General features: G+C 38.7%; 1 protein-coding gene across 1 annotated transcript; it reads right to left on the reverse strand.

The window, feature by feature from the left end:
• Positions 1–1,909: 1,909 nt before the first annotated feature.
• On the reverse strand, positions 1,910–21,528 carry parla (presenilin associated, rhomboid-like a). Its single transcript, XM_036555913.1, has 10 exons — positions 21,205–21,528; positions 19,132–19,339; positions 17,396–17,509; positions 15,325–15,454; positions 13,042–13,137; positions 12,209–12,358; positions 7,378–7,448; positions 5,662–5,763; positions 5,071–5,168; positions 1,910–2,386 (listed from the first exon to the last, which is right to left on the reverse strand). Exons 1-10 carry the CDS (start codon positions 21,276–21,278, stop codon positions 2,257–2,259), a joined length of 1,173 nt encoding a protein of 390 aa, XP_036411806.1. The 5' UTR covers positions 21,279–21,528; the 3' UTR covers positions 1,910–2,256.
• Positions 21,529–22,352: the final 824 nt, after the last annotated feature.

Raw genomic sequence — 22,352 nt, forward strand, 5'->3', positions numbered from 1 at the left:
ATAGTAAAACATTGTTAGTATAAAGTATTATAGTACAAAAACAGGGAAAACAGGTGGAGCAAACGATTAATTTGATTAGTTTAGTTCATGCAGCAGCAGCAGCAGCATCAGTGGGGTCAGGTTGTGGGGGTGAGCTTTGCACAATGAGCAGTGGCACCCGGATCAAGGCAGAAGAGGCAGCAGCATCAGACCCACAAGATGGGCAGCTGTTCAACTCGGCAAAGAAAAGAAAGAAAGGAAAAACACAGAGTCAGTTCTACAATGGGTGATTGATTAATTTGAATCTTGTTCCCACGCTTTACTAAGTCGTGTCCACAACATAATCATCTCATTACCACACCTTACTAAGTCGTGGCCACGCATTATTTTTATTTATACAGGATGTCACCAGTGGGGCTCTGTACTCTATAGATTATCTACAGATGTTCAAATTGTTAACAAACTATCTGTTGAAAAACTAAACAGTGGTGGGTTGGGGTTAGGATTTGGACCAGGGTGAGGGTTGGGTTTAGGTTTTGGGTTGAGGATAAGGTTGGGGTTAGGATTGAAGCTGGATTTCGAGTTAAAGAAAATCATGATTAATTTAGTAGACATTGAGTTGAATGTTACTTGAAAGTAAATTAAGTATCTACAAAGCATCTAAAGTGGACCGTCCAAAGAAAGTGTTACCTGCTACTGTAACTCTCTGTTTAGTGGTTTGCCAAAAAAGATGGTTACAGCGTGTTCAGAAATGCTGCAACCAGTGCTTACAGCAACACCCAAGAGAGAACATATCACAGCAATTCTGGCTTCATTACACTGGCTGTCACTCTCCTTTAGGACAGATTTTAAAGATACGACTACTTAAAGCATTACATGGATCGGCACCATCATACGTGATGGACTGCCTGTGCCTGTTTTTTCCAAACTGTTCTAAAGTACCAAACATTAACAAGTTTACTAAGAGAGATAACACAGACAACATCAGTATACCAACTTCGTTTATCATGTCTCCGTTGTTTTAACATACTTTTAATACTAGTGTTACTGCACATATTGTATACTTAGTAAATTATTATTACATAATTCAATTTTTACATTTCTATCATTGACATTATTATTATCACTACTATTATTACTACTACTAGTAGTAGTATTTTATATTACTACTATACCTGCATTATTATTGGTTCTTGTTTAAATGTTCTTATTTTCTCCCTGCTTTTGTTCATATGATCTTATTTAATTGTGTACCTTTTTGTCTTTTAATCCTCTGTGAAGCATGTTGAGCACATTTATGTATGAAAGGTGCTATACAAATAAAGCTTATTATTATATTATTGTTATTGTTTGCCTCCCAATGCCCTCCAGCCACAAAATCACCATCATTTTGATAATGAATTTTCAGTCAAAATATCATCTCAAAAACAAAAACAAAAAACAAAAAAAAGGAAAAATTTGAAAAGCTCCTTTAAAACACACCGATTGCTCACACAGGTGTTCATTTTTATTTACATAGCCTCACTATCTCCTCAGAAAAGCTCTGGAGGTCCAGAAGTCCAGTGTGATGCTCTGGAGCATCCATGCACTAAGAGGCTAGCATTGGCCTGTGGAGCAGTGGAACTGCGTTCTCTGGAGTGTCAAATCTTTGCTAACACACCTTTGTGATGACCTGGAGTGATTAAACCCCACTAAAACCTCTGGGATAAGTTGGAGTAACGAAGCTTCACTGAACTCTGGGATAAGTTGGATTGATGAAGCTTTATTGACCACCAGTGAGAGGAGTTGGGAGTCATGAAGCTTGAATAAAAACCTTTGGGATGAGCTGGACTGAAGCTGTATTAAACACCTTCGGGATAAGCTGGACTGATAAAGCTCCATAAAACATCTCTGGGATGAGCTGGAGTGATTAAGCACCACTGAAGACCTGTTATAATAAGTAATACCTTTATTTTTCCATGTAATTAGCACAATGCTGCTCTCACAGCAACTGAGAGAAACAATGAAACATCTTTACAAAGCTCCATCTCAAAATCAAAACCTCAATAAACACAATTGTCTTCTTATCAAGCCATTTTGAGTCAGCATTTTAGGTATAAATGTAATAAAATGCTTAAAATAACACATTCACACACACACACAACAGCAGGAATTAATGTGATTGAATCAAAACTACTGGTACATGAGAAAAGCCCACAGTAGTGGTCATCTGAGTGCCATGATGTTATATTTCCAGTTCTGAGATCACTGGCTAGCAGGGTGTTGCTGTACAGGATCCTATACACGAGAATCTCCACCTCCACCAGGTGGCGCTCCACCAGGCGGGCCTTTTCTCAAATCATGCCAAAACTTTACCAGTGGCTCCCGCTTTCTCCAGATCAGGCCATGACCGTAGGAAATGTACCATCTGAGATGACCAGAGAAACACAAGAAAGCAGAGATGTGGGTAAAGCATCTCAAATGATTTATTACTGGCTTTTCAATCCAACATTTTTTTCACACTGGATTTAATTTTCTAGACCAATTCTGACATTTATTAAACTACACTACGTAAGTTTCGGGGATTTGGGGACCTCTCTGGTGGAAATGTGTAATTGCATGCAAAGTGCGGAAGATCATTTTGTAGCATGGGTTGTGCTTCGGGCTCCTTCGCCAAGCAGATGAAACTGGTAATTACGAGCGCATTGAAAGAGAATTCAAAGAGAACTCAGTCAAAACTTGGTGAAGGACGTGTTTCTGAGGATGTGAGTGAATCATCTACGACTGTCATCATATCTTAATCCGTATAATGTTGACTTTGAATTTGAGACCTGAACATCAAGCCAGATCTTCTTTTTGAGTCTGACGTATGAACACATGACGTGGACCGAAAGCCCCGCGACCCGACGCCTCTGACTTTTAAATGATTATTTCAGGCTTTACAGGGCGGCTTGCAGCAGCGCACACTCACCATATTTTAGCCTGTTTTTTTCTCCTGACTCAGCAATGCTGCTTCATCAGTTTTGACCAACATTGTGCAGCTTTAAGGTCATTTTATTTGAGAAAGCAGACCAAAACGTTACGGCTGTGTACTGTGTTCATGAACCACAACCTAACTTTCACTTATTCAATCTAACAAATGCTCCTACAAATATACTTGTCTGTAGGTGTATAATTATTATAGCCAAAAAAATAATATAGCCAGTTATAACAGAGCTCATTTACATATATCAGTCTTAATGGTACAGGGACCATAACAGCCTGTTTAAAGACAGGTTGGAAAATGCTCATGTAAAAATGAATTATGACCATTTTGGTCATTAGATGGACCTTCACTTGCAGAAAAACGTAGTAAACTGTCACTGGGGCAGTACCCCTCTTGTCACTGGGGTGGGACCCTCAAGGGTACATCTCAGTACCTTTAGTCAGGGAACATAACTGAACCATAATCCACTGAAATGATATTTTCTAAGCTGTACTGACTCCACACACCCCGTCTCGTCTCCAGGCTTTTATTTTATTGTTCTGTTTTAAAACATTTATGAAAAAGGTACAAATATGAACTTTTCACATTGAAAAACCTATTTAAGGTGCACAATTGGACCTTAAAGCCACTGTTGTACCTTTAAGGGGAAAATGACCCTGTTTGTACCTTGATGAATGAAAAATGTACCTACACAGTACAAGAAAAATGTAGGACATGGGAACTTTAACAATGTTTAAATACTGTATCAAACTCCTTTATTGCAAAAAAGTGAGGGAAATTTATTTTTCCATGATATGGACACTTTAAAAAAACTTATAGAAGCATTTTTTCTTTTGATATACTGCACTCCTGGCATTTATTAAAGTGTTTTTCTCTAACTTTATAAAAACAATGCACAGCATACAACTGTAATCACAAACATGTTCTAACAGTTACTCTACGCCACATTTGACTCAGTGTCAACTATACAAATAACAGAGGGCTTCACTGACATAAAAACAGATTCAAAACGGAGTCATTTAAGCAAATAGCACTCCATGTTTCAACCGTGTGGCTGGATGATTCAGGGGTCGGCAACCCAAATGTTAAGAAGAGCCATTTTGTCCTTTCAACAAAAATCAATCCACACTGGAAGCCACAACATTTTTTATCCATTTTACCATCCTGGCTGTAAATATGGCTATAAATATGACTCAATATGTGCAACTAGCATAGACTAAAAATATAAACGAAAACGCAGACTTACTTTGTTCTGCTTTAAGCTTTAGCTCAGCTATAACTGCTTTTCTCACATCTCCGGCAGGAAACGTTTCCGCAAATATAGAACAGTTTCTTGTTTCTCAATGTTTGATTTTTTACAAGGCTGAAGTCGACTTCTCGTTCGCCAGCTTCAATTTCCAGTTCCACCTTAAATGGTGCCTGATGCGCCAGTATGCAACTGCTGCACCATTTAAGGTGGAACTGGAAAATTTGAACAAGAAGCTGATTTCAGCTTTGTGACTTTTTACTGTTTGACAGTTTCTCGTTGCAGATTAAACGTATCAGGAAACCAGCTGGAGTGATTATAAATGCAAATAAGTCCATTCGTCTCCAAATTCTCAATGCTTGTCTTAAATCTTTCTCTTTACCTTTTTGTTAGCTACTAGCTAGGTAAGACTTGTCTGCCTTATTATGGTGACCAGCAGTCTGGCGCTAGCCTTCAGGGTTAAAGGGTGAATTAGCAGTTCTACATTAACTCCAGCGTTTAAGACCATTTATTGTTAAAACTGTGCTGAACGATCAGCAGAGCTTTATTTTACTGCAAAGGAGGATTATTTTACTTTTACCTAAAACTCTAATCCTGCTGTGGAGCCGCAACAGGGCAGTAAAAGAGACGCATGTTGCCGACCCCTGAACTAGGCTATCAGTTACAGTGGCTGCAGAGGCACTACAACTGTATCTCTGTATAAATAGCTTAAAATGGAACAAAATCAAATGCCTTTTTGTTTAAAACTTTTCCGGATTTCTGGAATTATCGCCCCCAACCCTGGTTCATTTCTGACAATGGTATGAAGACATTAGAATAGACAGAGCAATGATGAAGTGTAGGAATGTATAAAGGAGGTGAGGAGCAATAAGACACTTACACTCCGAACAGCGCTCCCCCAAGGTGGGCCGCATGGTCCAGCATTCTCCAGCCCAAAAGAAGGCCAACTGTATCAAAGGCAACAAGAGCCTTCAGTGCCTAGAGAACAGCAGAGATTCTGTATTAGTTCAACTCACTGTTTTCTTTCTCACTGCCCTCTTCATTTATCTGTATTAATTTCTGCTTATTATTGCAGTTTATATATGTTTATAAGCATATATAACCACACACATGAAATCTACCAATTTCAAAATGTATGCCTAATTAAATGATTAAGATATGAACGTGTGATGTGAAACAGACCACTCTAGAGAAACAGAGTCAGTACTGTTCTCAGTGGTGGTGATGGGAACCGGACGTCTGAAGAGTTTACTGCCACTAAAAGCTCCCTCACAGCAAGTTTCATTCACAAAGCAGTTCCGAAAGTTGCCCATCACTGCCACTATAAAGGAAATCTCAGTCGATACGTTTCTCTACAATGAACCATTTCACATCAAACCACTCTGAATGACTTTGTTTACATCTGAATTATGCAGAAATGTAGAAAAATCAGTGAATTCCCCTTTAAAATAAACCTCAAACAGGCACTTACGGTTCCTGCTGTGAAGCTGAGCATGGGCAGCAGGATGATTCCCAGTTTAGCCTCAGGTATCTTTGTGCACACAGCAGCCAGAACCGTCATGACTGCACCTGACTACACAACACATCATCATTTCAGCATCACCTTAGACTCTTACACTACCATTTAAAAGTTCTGAATTACTTCAACTCCCAGTCAAAACGGTCATTAAGTACTAGTTATTCATTTTCTCCTCCTCTCTCTAAAAGATGAAAGCTTTAAGTGCTGTTTATCTGATGGGGGCAGTTTTGGTGTCTACCAGCTCTTCCAGGTGGTTGTTAGGAGTCTCATTTTCTCTGTAGCATTTAATCATTTTTAACTCCAGTTCTGGAAACTCCTGTTTGTTCACTTATTTGTCTTTGACTTTCTCCTTCCATATGCAAGTAAACTTTATATCTAATCCCCTGAAAAATGAATAATGTGTACTTATTAGTTGTTTTGACTGGAAATTCAATAAATGAAGGGCATTATCTGACGTTTGCACAGTACTGTAAGTAATACCAAAATGTATTTTTAGATATTTTATTCACTCTTTTATTTATTTTGAGAATGAGAACTTATTAAATGATAAATAAAAGACAACAATTATCTATTTATAATATTTTTTGTCAGCAACTCTGTTCATTATTCTGGACACATCTAACATTTCTTATTTTTTTACAGCTTCCTACTCGTTATTTGAAACCTGTGAAGTTGCACAGTTCTCAAATATTAAAATGATTTTATACATTTATCTCAAATCACATTCTTTGCACAACGCTTTTACACAGGTGCGAAGGTGATTGAAAATCTTATACATATATATACTATAATAAATATAATCTAATATATATACATATATATATATATATATATATATATATATATATATATATATATATATATATATATACACACACACACACACACCCTTCACAGTATTGCACCCTTCTAATGTACAGTTGTGTAACAGCAATATAGGTTATGAAATAAAAGCTATGATATGTACAGTTGTACACATTTCCATTTAAGCAATCGGTGAGTCTGAGATAAATGAGATGCAGGATACACAGGGGATAGCATATTGATATATATATATATATATATATATATATATATATATATATATATATGAGTGTGTGTGTGTGTGTGTGTATATATATATATTCCAGATTATACACGATATGGATAGAAGATGTGCAAGATGTTAATCTATAGGTGCATCTATAGATTTGCTAGAAGTTACAGTAAGATCAACAACCAAATTTGTGTCATCTAGTTGAAAAAAGTCATCACATAAGAAAAAGGGAAAAAGTCAGGTTTTACAATATAATTAAGAAAATGTTAGCCCTTTATGCTAACTTATACATGTATATATTTACAATCAATTCATAAAATGCATTTATAAACAATGTATTTAAAGTACTATCAAAAATTCCTTGCATTTGTAAATTAAGCGAACTTCTGAGCTACTTACTACAACCAGCTAACATTTTGCTGTGAAGCCTCGTCTGTAATGAATGAAGATATAGGAGTGTCTATATGAATGAAGCGTCAAACCCAGCCTGCACATCTGTTCTGATTAGGTCATGACTGAAGATGCAGCACTCTCTGGGTGTCTTATGAATGAGGTGTCAAACTCTTCCTGTTCATCTCCTTTAACTGACTTCATAGATAACAAAACTGTTTAGAGACGAGCAGAAGACTCACAGCTCCGAGAGACGGACCCAGGCGGCCTGTGGCTGTTTTACAGATGTAGCTGATGAAAGTGGAGAACACACCTAACAATGAGATGATGATTAATATATTACAGCACTCTGATATACAGATCATGTCTTTATTCCTTATTCCTTTATTCTTCATTTGCAAAATCACTCATTCTAAATGATCAGGCATGACATTATGACCACCTCCTTGTTTATACGCTAACTGTCCATTTTATCAGCTCCACTTACTATATAGGTGCACTTTGTAGTTCTACAGTTACAGACTGTAGTCCATCTGTTTCTCTGCATACTTTGTTAGCCCCCTTTTACCCTGTTCTTCAGTGGTCAGGACCCCCATGGACCCTCACAGAGCAGGTACTATCTGGGTGGTGTATCATTCTCAGCACTGCAGTAACACTGATGTGGTGGTGGTATGTTAGTGTGTGTTGCGCTGGTCTGAGTTTTTAAACACTGTGTCCACTCACTTTCCACTCTATTAAACACTCCTACCACCACCCAAAGAGAACCTGCTCTGTGAGGGACCATGGGGGTCCTGACCACTGAAGAACAGGGTAAAAGGGGGCTAACAAAGTATCAGAGAAACAGATGGACTACAGTCTGTAACTGTAGAACTACAAAGTGCACCTATATAGTAAGTGGAGCTGATAAAATGGACAATGAGTGCAGAAACAAGGAGGTGGTCATAATGTTATGCCTGATCGGTGTATGTTATAATACACACAATATGCTTGTAATTGCACATCTAAAAATCCTTTTTTTCAACATCGTAGGGCTGCAACACCAAACTGATAAAATTGATAACGTTGCTACTAGGGCTGGACGATTAATCGAAAAGTAATCAAAACCGACATTCAGAACCTCTAACAAATCCGATTTTTTTGTTTGGCTGTTCACATTATCTCTTAAATGTGATCTGTATGCGACATCAGTCCGAGAAGATCAGCTCCTAAACTGACCCACATGCGCAAAAGAACAATGTATCACGTTGCTTCGCGTGGCTCATCCAGAGGTAAACAATCATGACTGCTAACAAACGCCAGTCGCTCCCGGAGGGTTCAGCTTCATCTTCGCCAGCATCACAGGAGCCATCATGAAGCTTCACTGACTGACAGCTGGGCTCATCATCCTGAATGTGTTCAGCTCGCCGTAAAAAGGGCGTGATCACTTCTTTGGTTTTGCGTCCTCGGATTCTTCAAACTCTGCTTTCAGACTTCTAACTGTTCCTTAACGCTGTGGCCTCGCTCTCCTGTGGCAGCGTTTGGACAGTTTTTTCGAAATCTCTTCAAACAGGGAGGTGTTTTGGATACGTCTCTTCTAAGTTTTGTACAGAAATATCACCCTAAAGGTTTATTAGGTCTCAGCAGCGCGAAATTATGATGAATGTCGAGTTGAATTGATGTAAAAGTCATGTGAATTCCGATCTGGCTGTTGAGACGATTTACATAAAATATGCAGAGCATATTTACAGTACAAACCTTGTCAGTGAACTATGAGGGCAAAAAACCAAACAAAAACAAAATAATTGTTCATTAATCATAATCGGGTAAAACATTCAATTACTCGTGATATTGATTTGAGGTCATATTGCCCAGCACTAGTTGCTACTTAAAAATAGTTGGCAAAGAATCTTATCAATTAGTTGGCTTGACAACATTTCCCATCTAATGCTGCATCACTTAATTAAAAGAAAAGATAGACGGCTGAGACTGCAGTCCAGGGTTGAGGGTTGTACAGAACCAAAAAAGCCATTTTAACATGACCTAAAATTACATTTCCTGTAAACTGTGTAAAACTGAGCTTACCTCAATGCGTGAGCAGAAAACATTGTATCTACGGCAGAAGCTCAGTGTGGTGAGTAACTAAGACAGTAGAACCACAGTTTTATAGACCAAATCAGAGCGTTTGTAAACATTATACTTCCAGGTAGATAACGTGCATCCAGTCAGCACGGAAGCAGCTCAATTTACAGCTCAGTTTACAATAAATAAAAACATAACAGATAAAACATTGATAACAATGGTAAAATCGTGTGTTTGAGGCTGTGATGTCAAACGTATTCAACATTTTCCACTGTTCAAAAGCAGGTAGAGCTGCTATAAGTAGTATTAATCACTGTCTTTGGTAACACATGCAGCTGAAGTAAACAACAATTTAGCGAACCATTATTCTTCCAGTTGCCAAGCACTATCACACGACTGATAAGAGCACCAGAATGTAAACTAGGATGGTATGTTGATGTTTTGATTGCTATTTTTAGAAGTATTACTATTTTGTACAGAGTTTACCCCAAGATTACATAAGCTATAAGCAGCTAACGTTAGTCTGATCTACAGAGTCGGACCAAATCAGACTGAGCCATGAAACTGCCGCAATATCAAGTTTAGCTCAGTTTTGTCAATTTTTTCTGATCAATATTAAAGTTGTTTTGTTCCAGCCAGTCTGTAAAGCATCTTACAGCCCATTTAGTTTGGCGAATGGTATTGGGTTCATTTCTGGTTGATTCCAGGTTGTTTAGCTGTTCTTCTGTCACAGCTGCCGACAGAAAAGCTGCTCAGTGGTGACGACAGTTTGGGAATTTAGCGTCGTCTCATCTTCAGAGTCTGACCAAATCGGCTGTCGGTCAAATGTGACCTTAAAAGTGTCCATTTTCTGTTTGTGCTCAAAGTAAGAAGTAAAAATGTTCAAATGGGCTTGAGCGTCTCCTACAGCTGTCAAAGTCGTTGCTTAGCAACGGCGTCTCAGCGGAGTGATACAGTGTTTGTGAAAAACGTGCTGTTATGGCGAAATAACAGCACCGTTAGAAAGCGTCTCAACCAATTAGCTTGCGTGGCCGGAACTAACTGTTGTATTACAGCCAATAAGATAAGATAACTGGCAAGCAAGGTAGCTAATTAGCCAAATTAGATGCTTAGACTAACCAAAAGACTAAAAAATAACCAAAAAGGTCCATTAAGTCCTTAATTGTGGTTATTATAAATGGTTCCAGGTGTCTCTTCAGCAGGTGGGAAACTAACTAGGATTGGAACTAGAACTGTTAGTTGGTTCATGTTTGTGTCAGGGTTTGTTTCTGAATGTGAAGCAGAAAAGCTCCTCTATAAAACGAATGCTTCTTTATTAAACGCTGCAATTAAATGTGTGGAATGTTCATGATTATATGACAGAAATTAACCACAGACATTTTTGAAGTTATTGACCTGGAAAGGTCAGCTTTTTCTGATATCTTGAGTATAAATAAATCTCAGGATTAGTACAAATCCTGTTATACCAGTGCAGTGCAGCCTGCATTATCCAGCCAGAAGTAAGTTCTTTGCTATTGTGATGTAAACCTGATTTGTTCTGAAACGTTCTCTCAAGACTCCATTTTCTATGGTTTTGTGTGGACGAAAAAATGTAATCTATATTTCTGGAACTGCTGGCCACATGTGCTCGGTGCCGTGTTGAGCGTCAGGCATGTCTAAAGGCCTCAGCGTACTTTTTACGAAATAAAATTCTCGAGGGTTGTGCGAAGCCGAAAACACCTTTGCGAGCTTACAAGCTCGCATACTTTCTGCGGTTTCGTGTTGCCTGTCGCGGATGCTTCACGTGATGTTATGATATTTTATGATAAGTTTCACGATTCCTGAAAAATCATTCTTTCACTGTTGTAACTATGGCGACGTTTGAGTTCAGAATGCTGCCACCATTTAAGGTGGAATGGGAAAATTCAAACAAGAAGCTGGTGAACAGGAAGCCAACTTCAGCCTCGTCCTCTTGTGAACCTAAATATAAGATAACCTGTATGTTTTGGTGCTTAGTACTAGTTAGTACTATCGAATAACAGACTTAACATCTTACGTTTAGGAGATATTCATTGTTTATTTAACAAATGCAGGTTTTACAGTGAAAAATTAGTGTGTCTGCCAAAGCCGAAGCTCCTCAAAGTTGTCCATCTTTGTTAAATGACACGGCTCTTTTTTTTTTACCGACCAATCAGAGGCTTTGTCGCATAGCATCTTCATCCGCGGAGTTCGCCCAGCTGCCATGTGCGCGACACGGCGAACGAAGCCTCCACGTGACATCTGCGGTTGTTCTTTTCCTCCGCAATTACGTTGTATTGTTCGCTGAAGCCAGGCGAACGTCGTCTCCGCAAGAAGTATGCTGAGGCCTTAACATGGCTGATGACCAGACTTCTGTATGGTTGGTCATATCAGGTTTGATTATGGGTGTTATTGACCGTTATCTAGCTCTGTATATTATTAGAGGGGACATAATTTGTCCCTTTACTGTTTTTACACTTTTGACACAGATTACAATAGCAGTTTCAGGATGAACGACGAAGATGCCCTTGATAAAAGTTTGTTTTTTTTTAAATATGATTTAAAAGACAGTGTTGGTGTTTTATATTTGAAAGAGCACCAGGCAAAATTAAACTAATTCTTGTATATTTTTGTTTTTAAAAATTAAATATTTTAAATATGTTCAATATTTTATGTTAATTTTTGATAAATTAAACTGTCCTTCTTCTTTTCCTGTTTAATCAAAATAATAATGGACTGATTAACTGATTGTGGAACAAATATTAGCTGCGGCCAACCAACGTTTCACATACCGCGCTGCACTACATCCAGTCAGGCCAGGCCAATTACGTCTTGGACTCCTGCCATTGTTGTGATTCATTCTCATGATCTCCCAACAAGACAGAAAAACTGGCAGCTACACTACTCCAGAGCCTCTTTAGTGACGCTTATCATGACATAATGCCATGACATCACCTTATCTTTCATCCCTACTTGACCGACAGGGCCACTTTTGTGGAGGTCAACCTAAAAAAATACCTCCAGACAGGTAGAGAGCCAGGAACTGCTCCCGGCCGAGCAGAGAGACTACGCTAGTGGAGAAGGTCCACAGCACGTACATGTTGGCCATCATATGGAGGATGGAATAATGGCTAAATGAAGAGAGGACCATGGGAAGGCACCGTGTCTCTAAAAGCAGGCAGAAAAAGCAAAGTACATTAGTATCAGGGTCAAACAAAAGCAAAGGTGAAGACACAAACCATAAAGGGGAAGTCCACCAATTTTTCAAAAGGTCTGCACAATTCAGTGGGTGAGCTGTGAACAGAGTCATTCAGAGTGGTTTGGTGTGAAATGGTTAATTATAGAGAAACTCACAGTTTCAGATTTCTTTACAGTGGTGGTGATAAGAACCAGGCGTCACCATGACTACAACACAAATACAGGCATTTTATTTACTATCCAAAACCACCAGTGAACATACACGTGTTTTTATATGTAATGATGATGATGGTAAAATAGTGGTTAATCTGAAAAAAAGAGCTTTCTTTGGGGACTCACAACAGCCTTCATGTATTAGCCTTCAAAATAATTTGATTAACATGTTTTAGACTAAAACTTTATCACAAAACTACTGTAAAACAATGTCTCAAACATCATCTGAGTATTCAGAACCATTTCATGTAATAACTTTCTATGAGGGAGCTTTTTGAAGCATTAAATGCTTCAGACGTCTGGTTCCCATCACCACAATGAAGCATTTCACACCAAACCACTCTGAATGACTTTGTTTACAACCATTTAATCATACAAAAATTTTGAAAAACTGGTGGAATTCCCCTTTAAGGAAGCTGTCTAACATGACATGCACTCACTTGAAGCAGGGTTGGAGGTGAAGTACTTGAGCATGCTGCGCTGCATGTAAGGAATTCTCCAACAGCAGAGCACTACAGTGTTCAGAGCTATGATACCTGAGGAGCAAAACAAAAGTATGTTAGTGAACAAAACAGAACCAAGACATACGACCCCTCACTGGTAGGTCTGCAGTGATCTGAGGACAAGGTCAGTTAGTTAGTGGTGTTTAATTAAAGGAACAGTTTGGACGTAGTTGATCAGCCAAGACGTGTGCTGTCCAAATTTTGCTTCTTTAGTTTGGTACAGGGGCCACAAGGCTAATGTTGCTAACAAACACTAAATGTCAATAGTCAATAGTCACCCGATTTTTTTGCATAAAAGCAATACTGAAAGCTTCTCTCAGCCTCCTCAAAACGCATCCAGGTCTTCAAGACTCATCGATATGGTGTGGTAGGACTTACTGTTGTACTAGGGCAGTTCAAACCTCACAGAGTGGGTGTGGCCATGCATACAAGGACCTGTCACTCCAAATCAGATGACCAATATACAGTACAAATGAAAGCCCTTTTCTAAGACCCGTCCCCATGAAAATGTCAAGCCACAACCAAAAGAAAGATTTCTGAAGCAAAAGAGTGATTTCACTTTCACAAGCTAAAAACGATTCAGTAATACATTTATATCAAATTGGGTAAAAAAATAAATCGCAATCTTTTTGAAAAACTGTTTAACACTCATCATATTCATTATACAGCGTGATTCAAAAAGATTCATCCAATTTCAAAGCACCATATATTTATAAACGTGAGGCGCCTAGGAACCAATCACATACCAATTGAAAGAGGATGTCATAGAGCTTCTGACTGTCACTGGAAGATGGCTCCCTTCAGTCTGAGAGGAGATGAGACCCCTGAGCAGAAAGCGTTTTGCAGCTCAGAGCGTTCGGCGTTGGTTCCACAACACTGAATGATCTTCGAAATCACACTGAAAGAGCCGTGAGTGCAGCGACACCCGACATGCTCAATCGAGTATGGGATGAGTTTGACTATGGTGTTGATGTTGTCCGTACAGCTGGAGGAGGTTCATACTGAGCACTTGTAAAATTACATAATAAACTTTAAGCTCATTTAAACCATTTACAGTTCACTGCATTGTTCTGTAATGATTTACCAGTGAAATAAATCAAACTGGATTAATCTTTTTGAATCACTGTATTTGCAACATATTTTCAACATTTTGATTCTTAACTTTTTGCTTGTGGATTATTTTATTTGAAACCTTTGGCACAAAAAATTAAATCCATATAAAAATGAACAAAACTTCACCACCTATGGTCGTATGCAAATGTTTGGACACACCTGGTGAAATTACATGCTTTGTTGAAAATAAGTCAACACATCCTCTACAAAGAACAACCTTAAATATGACATTTTCTGTAAATCTTTGCGCACAATTTCTATTTATTTACTGTGTTTAACATACTGAAAACCATAAAATATACACTGCAAAAAATAGTATCTTGATAAGTAAAATGAAACTAAACCTAGTCAAAAAATCTAATATTTGTGCATTTATTATAAGATTATTTACCTTATTTCTAAAAATTTCACTTGGTTTAAGTAATTTTATTAAGTAAAACTATCTCATTACAGTGGCAGATAATTTTGATGGTTTCAAGCAAATTTCCTAAAACAAGCAAAATTATCTGCAAATATGGTGGGATCATTTCCTTAATAAAATTACTTAAAACAAGTATAAATAGTCTCCAAATAAGATACAAAAATTAAATTAAGCTTACAACAACCTCAACAGGAGAAATATTAGATTTATTCACTGTATTTAAGATAATTTTACTTGATAAGACACCATTTTTTGCAGTGTAAAATGTGCCTTAACTCTGGACAGGCCACATTTTATGTTTAATTTGTTCCCCGATATATTAAAATTCAGCAAAGGAACAGTTACTGTGTATTAAAATGAGCAGAAGTGTGTTCTCTGTATAGGATGTGAACGAGCAATGGCAGCTGCCTCCGTTTGGTAGTCATCATTTGTGATAATGTTACTGGTCTGGAACACACAGGAGGCTTTTAACTTCACGTTCAATTTGCATTTTTTTTACTGGATTCAACAAATATTTGAATGACGATTATTAATTTTACGACTAAAGCACAAATAAATCTTGTTACCGGATGAAAAGCTGTGTCCAAGATCCTGTACCAGACCAGATACTGCTGTGCAATCACCTGTGCTCCACGAAACCTCCAGAACTACCAAAGAAATCCAAATGTAGAAGGTTCCACACTCACCCATGACTGTTTTCTGTCCCTCAGTCTTTCTGCTCCACCAGTCATCCACGACAGACATGAGCAGGATCACCTGCTTCTGAAAGTCTGACAGCTGATTCCACCAATTGTGCCAGTACGCTGTGTCATGGCTCTGTGCAAACCCAGATCAACAGCAATATCACTGGACTGTTATGGACAAAATGTGTCAAAAAACTACAGAGTCCAAACTAAACATGGTGAAGCAACATTTAGCTGTTATGCTGCTACAAATGGAACAAACAGCCAGAAGATCTTGGATCAGCCTCAAATGTAGCAGATTTTGAATCCAGGTTAAGAACATCGCTCTTTTCATGTGCCTGTAATTGAGCTCAGAGACTTGCACTTTGTTCCTACTGCACTTTATTTTTAGCATCACACATTTAATAAGGTAATTTGAACCTTTTTGCCTTTAATTTCCTTTTTATGTTTATTATTTTGCTTTTATTTATCCATTTAATTATTAATTTTATTTCCTTATAAAAAGCTATTACACTATTTTTAGCATTTTGTTACTCTATTCTATTTCTTTTACTCTGCATGTTTTATTATTTTAATTTTATATTTCAGTTTAACATTTTTCAGTGTCAATCCAACAGTTTATATGTTGTTCAGGAAAGATTAATCAACTCTCTTGGAGGTTAACCCTTGTGTGGTGTTGATGTGTTTGTTTTTAAGTCAATACAGCCGTAACAATTTAAGCAAAAATACCAGATGTTTAAAATATCACAAGTGTCCAGTGTAGGGTTCTCCTTTAGCAGCTGTAGCAGCCAGTCAGCAGCCTGTCCATGTTGTCCACCCTCTCTCACACACACACACACACACACACACACACACACACATATATATATATATACATACAAACACACACACACACACAGACACACACACTAACAGTGTTCCTTCAAAGTATAATCTTGTTACGTCTGCTGTTCATCCGCTGAAGAGCGGTGGTCTTCCTTACTCGGGGTGCTGGGAAAGACTGGAGTAGAACTGCTATCCCAGTTTTAATCAGTTCTCCTAGAGGTTAAACACTAGCACAGCTGGTGGTCTTCCTCACTCAGGCTGCTGGAGAAGACTCGAGTAACACTGCCTATTTTGTTTTTCACTCTTCGGCACTTTATCTTTATTTTCTATTAAAGTTATTTTTGGTTTTATTTATACACCGATCAGGCATAACATTATGACCACCTTCTTGTTTCTACGCTCATTGTCCATTTTATCAGCTCCACTTACTATATAGGTGCACTTTGTAGTTCTACAGTTACAGACTGTAGTCCTTCTGTTTCTCTGCATACTTTGTTAGCCCCCTTTTACCCTGTTCTTCAGTGGTCAGGACCCCCATGGACCCTCACAGAGCAGGTACTATTTGGGTGGTGGATCATTCTCAGCACTGCAGTAACACTGACGTGGATCAGACACAGCAGTGCTGCTGGAGTTTTTAAACACCTCAGTGTCACTGCTGGACTGAGAATAGTCCACCAACCAAAAATATCCAGCCAACAGCGTCCTGTGGGCAGCGTCCTGTGACCACTGATGAAGGACTAGAGGATGACCAACACAGACTGTGCAGCAGCAGATGAGCTATCATCTCTGACTTTACAACTACAAGGTGGACTGACAAGGTAGGAGTGTCTAATAGAGTGGACAGTGAGTGGACACTGTTTAAAAACTCCAGCAGCACTGCTGTGTCTGATCCACTCAGACCAGCACAACACACACTAACACACCACCACCACGTCAGTGTTACTGCAGTGCTGAAAATGATCCACCACCCAAATAGTAACTACTCTGTGAGGGTCCATGGGTGTCCTGACCACTGAAGAACAGGGTAAAAGGGGGCTAACAAAGTATGCAGAGAAACAGATGGACTACAGTCTGTAACTGTAGAACTACAAAGTGCACCTATATAGTAAGTGGAGCTGATAAAATGGACAATGAGTGTAGAAACAAGGAGGTGGTCATGATGTTATGCCTGATCGGTGTATGACGCACACTGAAATGCCTCTGTGTATGAAATGTGCTTTGTAAATAAACTTGCTTTGCCACATCGTACCTGTTCGTGTTTCTTCAGCTTCTCCTCTTTGGCCTCCTCCATGGCCGTCTCCACTCGAAACTTAACCGACTCGTACTGTAGGATGGCGGCAGCGCCGAAGGAGCAGCCTGTAAACTGAAATGGCATTAGAGCGGCCTCTCACAACGCCTTGTGTACTGTATCGGTTAATGCTTATCCATATATTCTGTAGACAGAAACTTGTTCAGGGATTCCGCACTACAGATTCTTTCCATCATCGACTGATCTATGGACTATTACTCCATTATTCCACTAACCACCTTCTGCTCTTCCCTCTCACTCCCAAATTTCTTTTTCTGGTGTAATGAAATAATAGAAGTCATGCTCACTTTCTCTCTCACTTTCTCTTTCTCTACAGTGCCCCTCAAATGTATTTGGACACTTTAACCTTTTAACCACTGGTAAACTTCAATGAAGTTCTTTAGGCTACTTCATCACATGTTTGACAAAATTACAATATGTTTCAAAGATAAACACTTTTAGCACAGCGTCAAACTGATGGTAGACTCTTGGTGTCAAGAAAAGACCCTGTTCTCATACTGGGGGCTACAGGGGGGCTCTAAAGGGGCCACAGGAAAATCTAGAAAAGTTCGAACTTTACTTAGTTTTGTCATTTTATTAAATCTGCTTTGGCCATGTCTAAAAAAGTGGTAAAAAAAAAGGGTGAATGTTATTAAATGCTATTTAAATGAAATACATGCCAACCAGCCTCATTTCATGGCCATAATCTGGACATTATCTGTAAAGTCACAGAACAGGACCATTTCTCCTGTATGCGCAGGTCAGCAATAGCTGTGTCAAAGGCTAGAAAATGGACATAAACAAGGTTCTGGTAAAACACAGTTCTCGTTTGTTAAGTTAAAGTAATGAACGAGGGGGAGAGATTACAAGTGGGAGGAGGGGGTTGCGGGGGTTTGAGGGGGGGGCGCCGTTTTACTCACTCATACTAAAAAAAGTTTGAGAACAGCTGCTAAAGCACAGAGGTGGAAATGTAAGTCTGAGGCTGTTTTTCTTTTTTGATTTTTTCCAACTTTTCACCCCAATTTAGTCGTTTCCAATTCCACCCACTAGTTAGGACTCCCTTCAATCACATGACACCACCAGCGCTAGGAGGGCGAAGGCTAACACAGGCTTCCTCCAAGGCCTGTGAAGCACCACCGCATCTTTTCGAACTGTCGCTCACGCAACATCATTGGACAAGTGAACGAAGTTGGAGGAAAACGCCAAACGCAAGATCTGCTACATCAGCCAACAAACGCCTGCGCTGACTAGAATCGTGCTTGGTGCTGGGGGGGAGACGGCGGGGGGCATCCTACCCACCCAGAGAGCGAGGCCAATTGTGCTCTCTAGGACTCCCGTGGCTGTAGCATCACCAGGGAAACTGCTCAAACTGATAACGATCTGAAACCCAACAGCCGCCTTTTGAAAGAATACGTTGCCAGTCTTTTTAAATAAATGCCACTTGGTGTAACATTTTGCTTCCTAACAGTACATTTTTAAGTCTGGCACAAATACTTTTTGGGGCAACTACAATCTGCTGAAATGAAAGCATGTATCATATTGACATTATATAGTGCTTTAGGTTTTTAGGTAAACAACACATTGACACGTCACCTTTTTCCATAATTGATGTTGGTGATGAGTACTCTGCACCACCTCTTGGGTTAATTCAGGTGCTTTGTGGATCATCTGCCTGGAAAGATTTGAGGAAGACTTACCCCCACTGTGAACACTAGGGGTCTGAAGAGTTGTCCTGGCTTTCTAGGAGGTGGGACAGGCGACCCAGGGTGCCGCGACAATGTTTTTTTCTTAGCTGCGGCTTCACCCAAATCTGCAGCTGGATTTTGCTCTGGGATCTCTTTCCTGATCTCCGGTTTCCTCTGAGCTTTCCGAAAACCACATCTCTGCTGAGGATGGAGGGAGAATCTGGAAAAGAGTAAGTATTACATGCGAATGTGACCTTGTCTGGGGGACTGACACTGACAAGAGAGTCAGTGCTAACCCCTCTGTTATCTCCACATCTACTGATATCTTTTATCCCAGTAATTTAAACCTCAGGGAAATATTAAAGTTCTGATGGGAATTAAGTCCCCCCATGTGGTATTATCTGGGTTTCTTACACTACTACAGGTACGGTAACGTCAGGGCACTAAACCAGAGGAAACTTTTACGAATGATTTTTGACTCTCATGCTGTTTGCATGGACCACCGAGTATAATGATGAACTAAGAACCCATTTTTTGTTTAAATTAAGGGGCTGGCAACTTATGTTCTTAACTAGAATTTGACTGGTCAGACAGCTAACAGGCTAAAAGATAGCAAACAGCCTCCATCATTATCACAGGCTTGAATTAAAGTACGGTATGATTAACTGTGAAACGGCGATATAAAAGTCTAAACAATGTCACTTTGAATGACTTTAATCACACGCTTTAAGTGTTTGTGCTTCACTCAGAAGTCGCGTCAAACCCAGGCTGAATCCCAAACAGCTCCGTACTCCCTAAATAGTGTGCTACCTATGAAAGTTTAGAAATTCTAGCCTCTACAGCCAAACAGTGCATCATTTATCAAGTGTAGATGTGTCTGAGTCCCAAATGACTATTTCTTAGCTGTATTTTGAACCAATGGGTTGCAGTATTTAAATTCCTACATAGGGCACTATGTTGGGAGCAGGGATCCATTTCAGATTCAGCCCCAGCATGAGAAGAGGGCGCCGCTGGATTGGTGCTAAATAAGGTTCGCGGTGGTAATCTGGTGACCAAAAAGTACTTATAAAGCAAAATATTTTTTGCATTTAACAGTGCTGTGTTATCATATTTTCATTGTTATAAGAAAATCTTAAAGTCTTACAGCGATGATCTCCTCATTCAGCTGTCCATAGTCGGCCACAATACCGTATGCTAAAAGAACTACATTTCTTGCCGGAATACTTGTTTATGATGACTATTATTAATGAGAACCTGAATTAATTTCTGAAAAGTTGTGTATTTTATCAGATTTTATGTTGGCCACTGTTTTATAAAAGCAATAAGCCACTTGAGGCTGTGCGTTACTGAGATTTTATCACGGGAAGGGAGTTTCAGGCACTCCGATTGGCGTCTAAAAACAACTTCCTGTGATAAAATCACAGTAACCCATGGCCTCTCATGGCTTATTGCTTTATTATACAGCTAAAAGAGCCTGGGGTCAAACTGACCCCAAAGAAGAACACAGATGTGTACAAAATGTGTACAAGACACTGAAAACATATCATGTTAAGTTTATGTTTACTACAGAGCACCTCTGGTGCTTAATAAGGTATGGGAACGATATAATTAAGCCTTGATCACGGCTTAATAAGGCATGGTCATCTGTTATGCACAGAGCCCTGCTGGTGACATCACATATAAATAAAAATAATGCATGGCCACGACTTAGTAAGGCGTGCGAATGAGACGATTAAGCCTTGATCACAGCTTAATAAGGCACAATCTCATTCCCACACCTTACTAAGTCGTGGTCACGACTTAATTATCTCGTTCAAACGCCTTACTAACACATGGCCACACATCAGGATCACTTAATATGGTGTGGCCACAGAATATTTTTATTTATATTGGATGTCACCAGCAGGGCTCCGTGCCACGGGGTCAAGCTGACCTTAAAGATAATAGGAGGGTTAAAATGCGCTTGAGAAGCTTCACCAAAGTTCATAATGAGTTATTAAGACCTCCTCCTCAAATTCCTCAATGTCATCAAACGACTCGACGTCCTATGAGCTAATCAGTGACTGCTGTTCTACAAACCCTCACCTGGTCTTTGTAAAGAGTGTGGAGGAATGACTGAGCTCTTCTTTGCTCCACTGTCTGAAGCCCCTCCACGCCATGACTGACCGACCTGCTGGAGCAAACAAACCAGAGAGAAACACTCAGATTCAGACTTCTTCTGACGGACTGTTGGACATTACTGTCGCTCTGCCAGGATTAAAGTCTGTTCAGGGAGCGTTTTAATCCAGTTTTACTTTGAATGAACATGCAGTTTATTCAGAAGTTGTCTAAATCCTCGTCTTTAGCTCTAAACCAAGTCACTCAGTCTGGAGACTACATTTCCCTCTAACCCAACAACATCTTCAAGAATATCATAGCTGCACTGGATTTGCGCATAAACCACGGTATGCGCAGATGTGTTCTTTAAGCCCTCTTCCTGTATTATTGTTGCTAATTTGCATCTATTATTATTATTATTATTATTATTATTATTATTATTATTAATGATAATAATAATAATAATAATAATAATAATAATAATAATAATAATGCATATTCATTAGATATTATTATAAATAATATTATTAACAACTACTATAATATCCTATTTACAGGAATGCTGATCAGTAATTAACGCCTATAATACTTATTATTACTGAATATTACTGCATTATTGCCTGATCTTATTTTTGGGTCATTTCTATGAACCATGGGCATAAATATTTGTGGCAGTGTCATAATCATCACGCACACAAACATTATTCATTTAACACAATAGATCCCTATGTGGTACAGAAAAAACATTAAATTATTAATTTTTCTATTTTAAATTTTCTTTAACAAATTCTCATTACTGCAGTGTGTCCACGTATCTGTTCCTCATAACTGATATTTACATATTTTTATGCTTTTTTATCAGAAAAAAATCAGTTTTTATTACTGCTGACTGTTGAATCTCAGAATCTTTTTAATATTTGTTTTTAAACTAGCTTTAAAATACCTATTCTGACGACAGTACACAGACCATACACAAAAAAAGCAGGAGAAACATTATTTGCTTATATATATTTATTATTTATTTAGCTTCAAAACATCAACTTCAAAAATGAGTTTGAGTGTCACTTAAAATGGAAAAATGTTATTAGAATATTTTTGTTCCTAATAGATTTAAAATGAAGTAAATAAGTTTCTTT

This window comes from Colossoma macropomum, unplaced genomic scaffold (assembly GCF_904425465.1).
Source record: "Colossoma macropomum unplaced genomic scaffold, Colossoma_macropomum, whole genome shotgun sequence".
Taxonomy (NCBI): domain Eukaryota; kingdom Metazoa; phylum Chordata; class Actinopteri; order Characiformes; family Serrasalmidae; genus Colossoma; species Colossoma macropomum.

Bases quoted from the DNA above. Each gene is read 5' to 3' on its own strand.
- parla (XM_036555913.1), bottom strand. From the start codon at position 21,278: ATGGCGTGGAGGGGCTTCAGACAGTGGAGCAAAGAAGAGCTCAGTCAT. The intron at 5,169-5,661 runs GTAAGTGCCTGT...GCTGTTCTCTAG, and splicing joins TCAGCTTCACAGCAGGAACC to GCACTGAAGGCTCTTGTTGC. The intron at 2,387-5,070 runs GTAAGTGTCTTA...TGGTCATCTCAG, and splicing joins GGGGGAGCGCTGTTCGGAGT to ATGGTACATTTCCTACGGTC.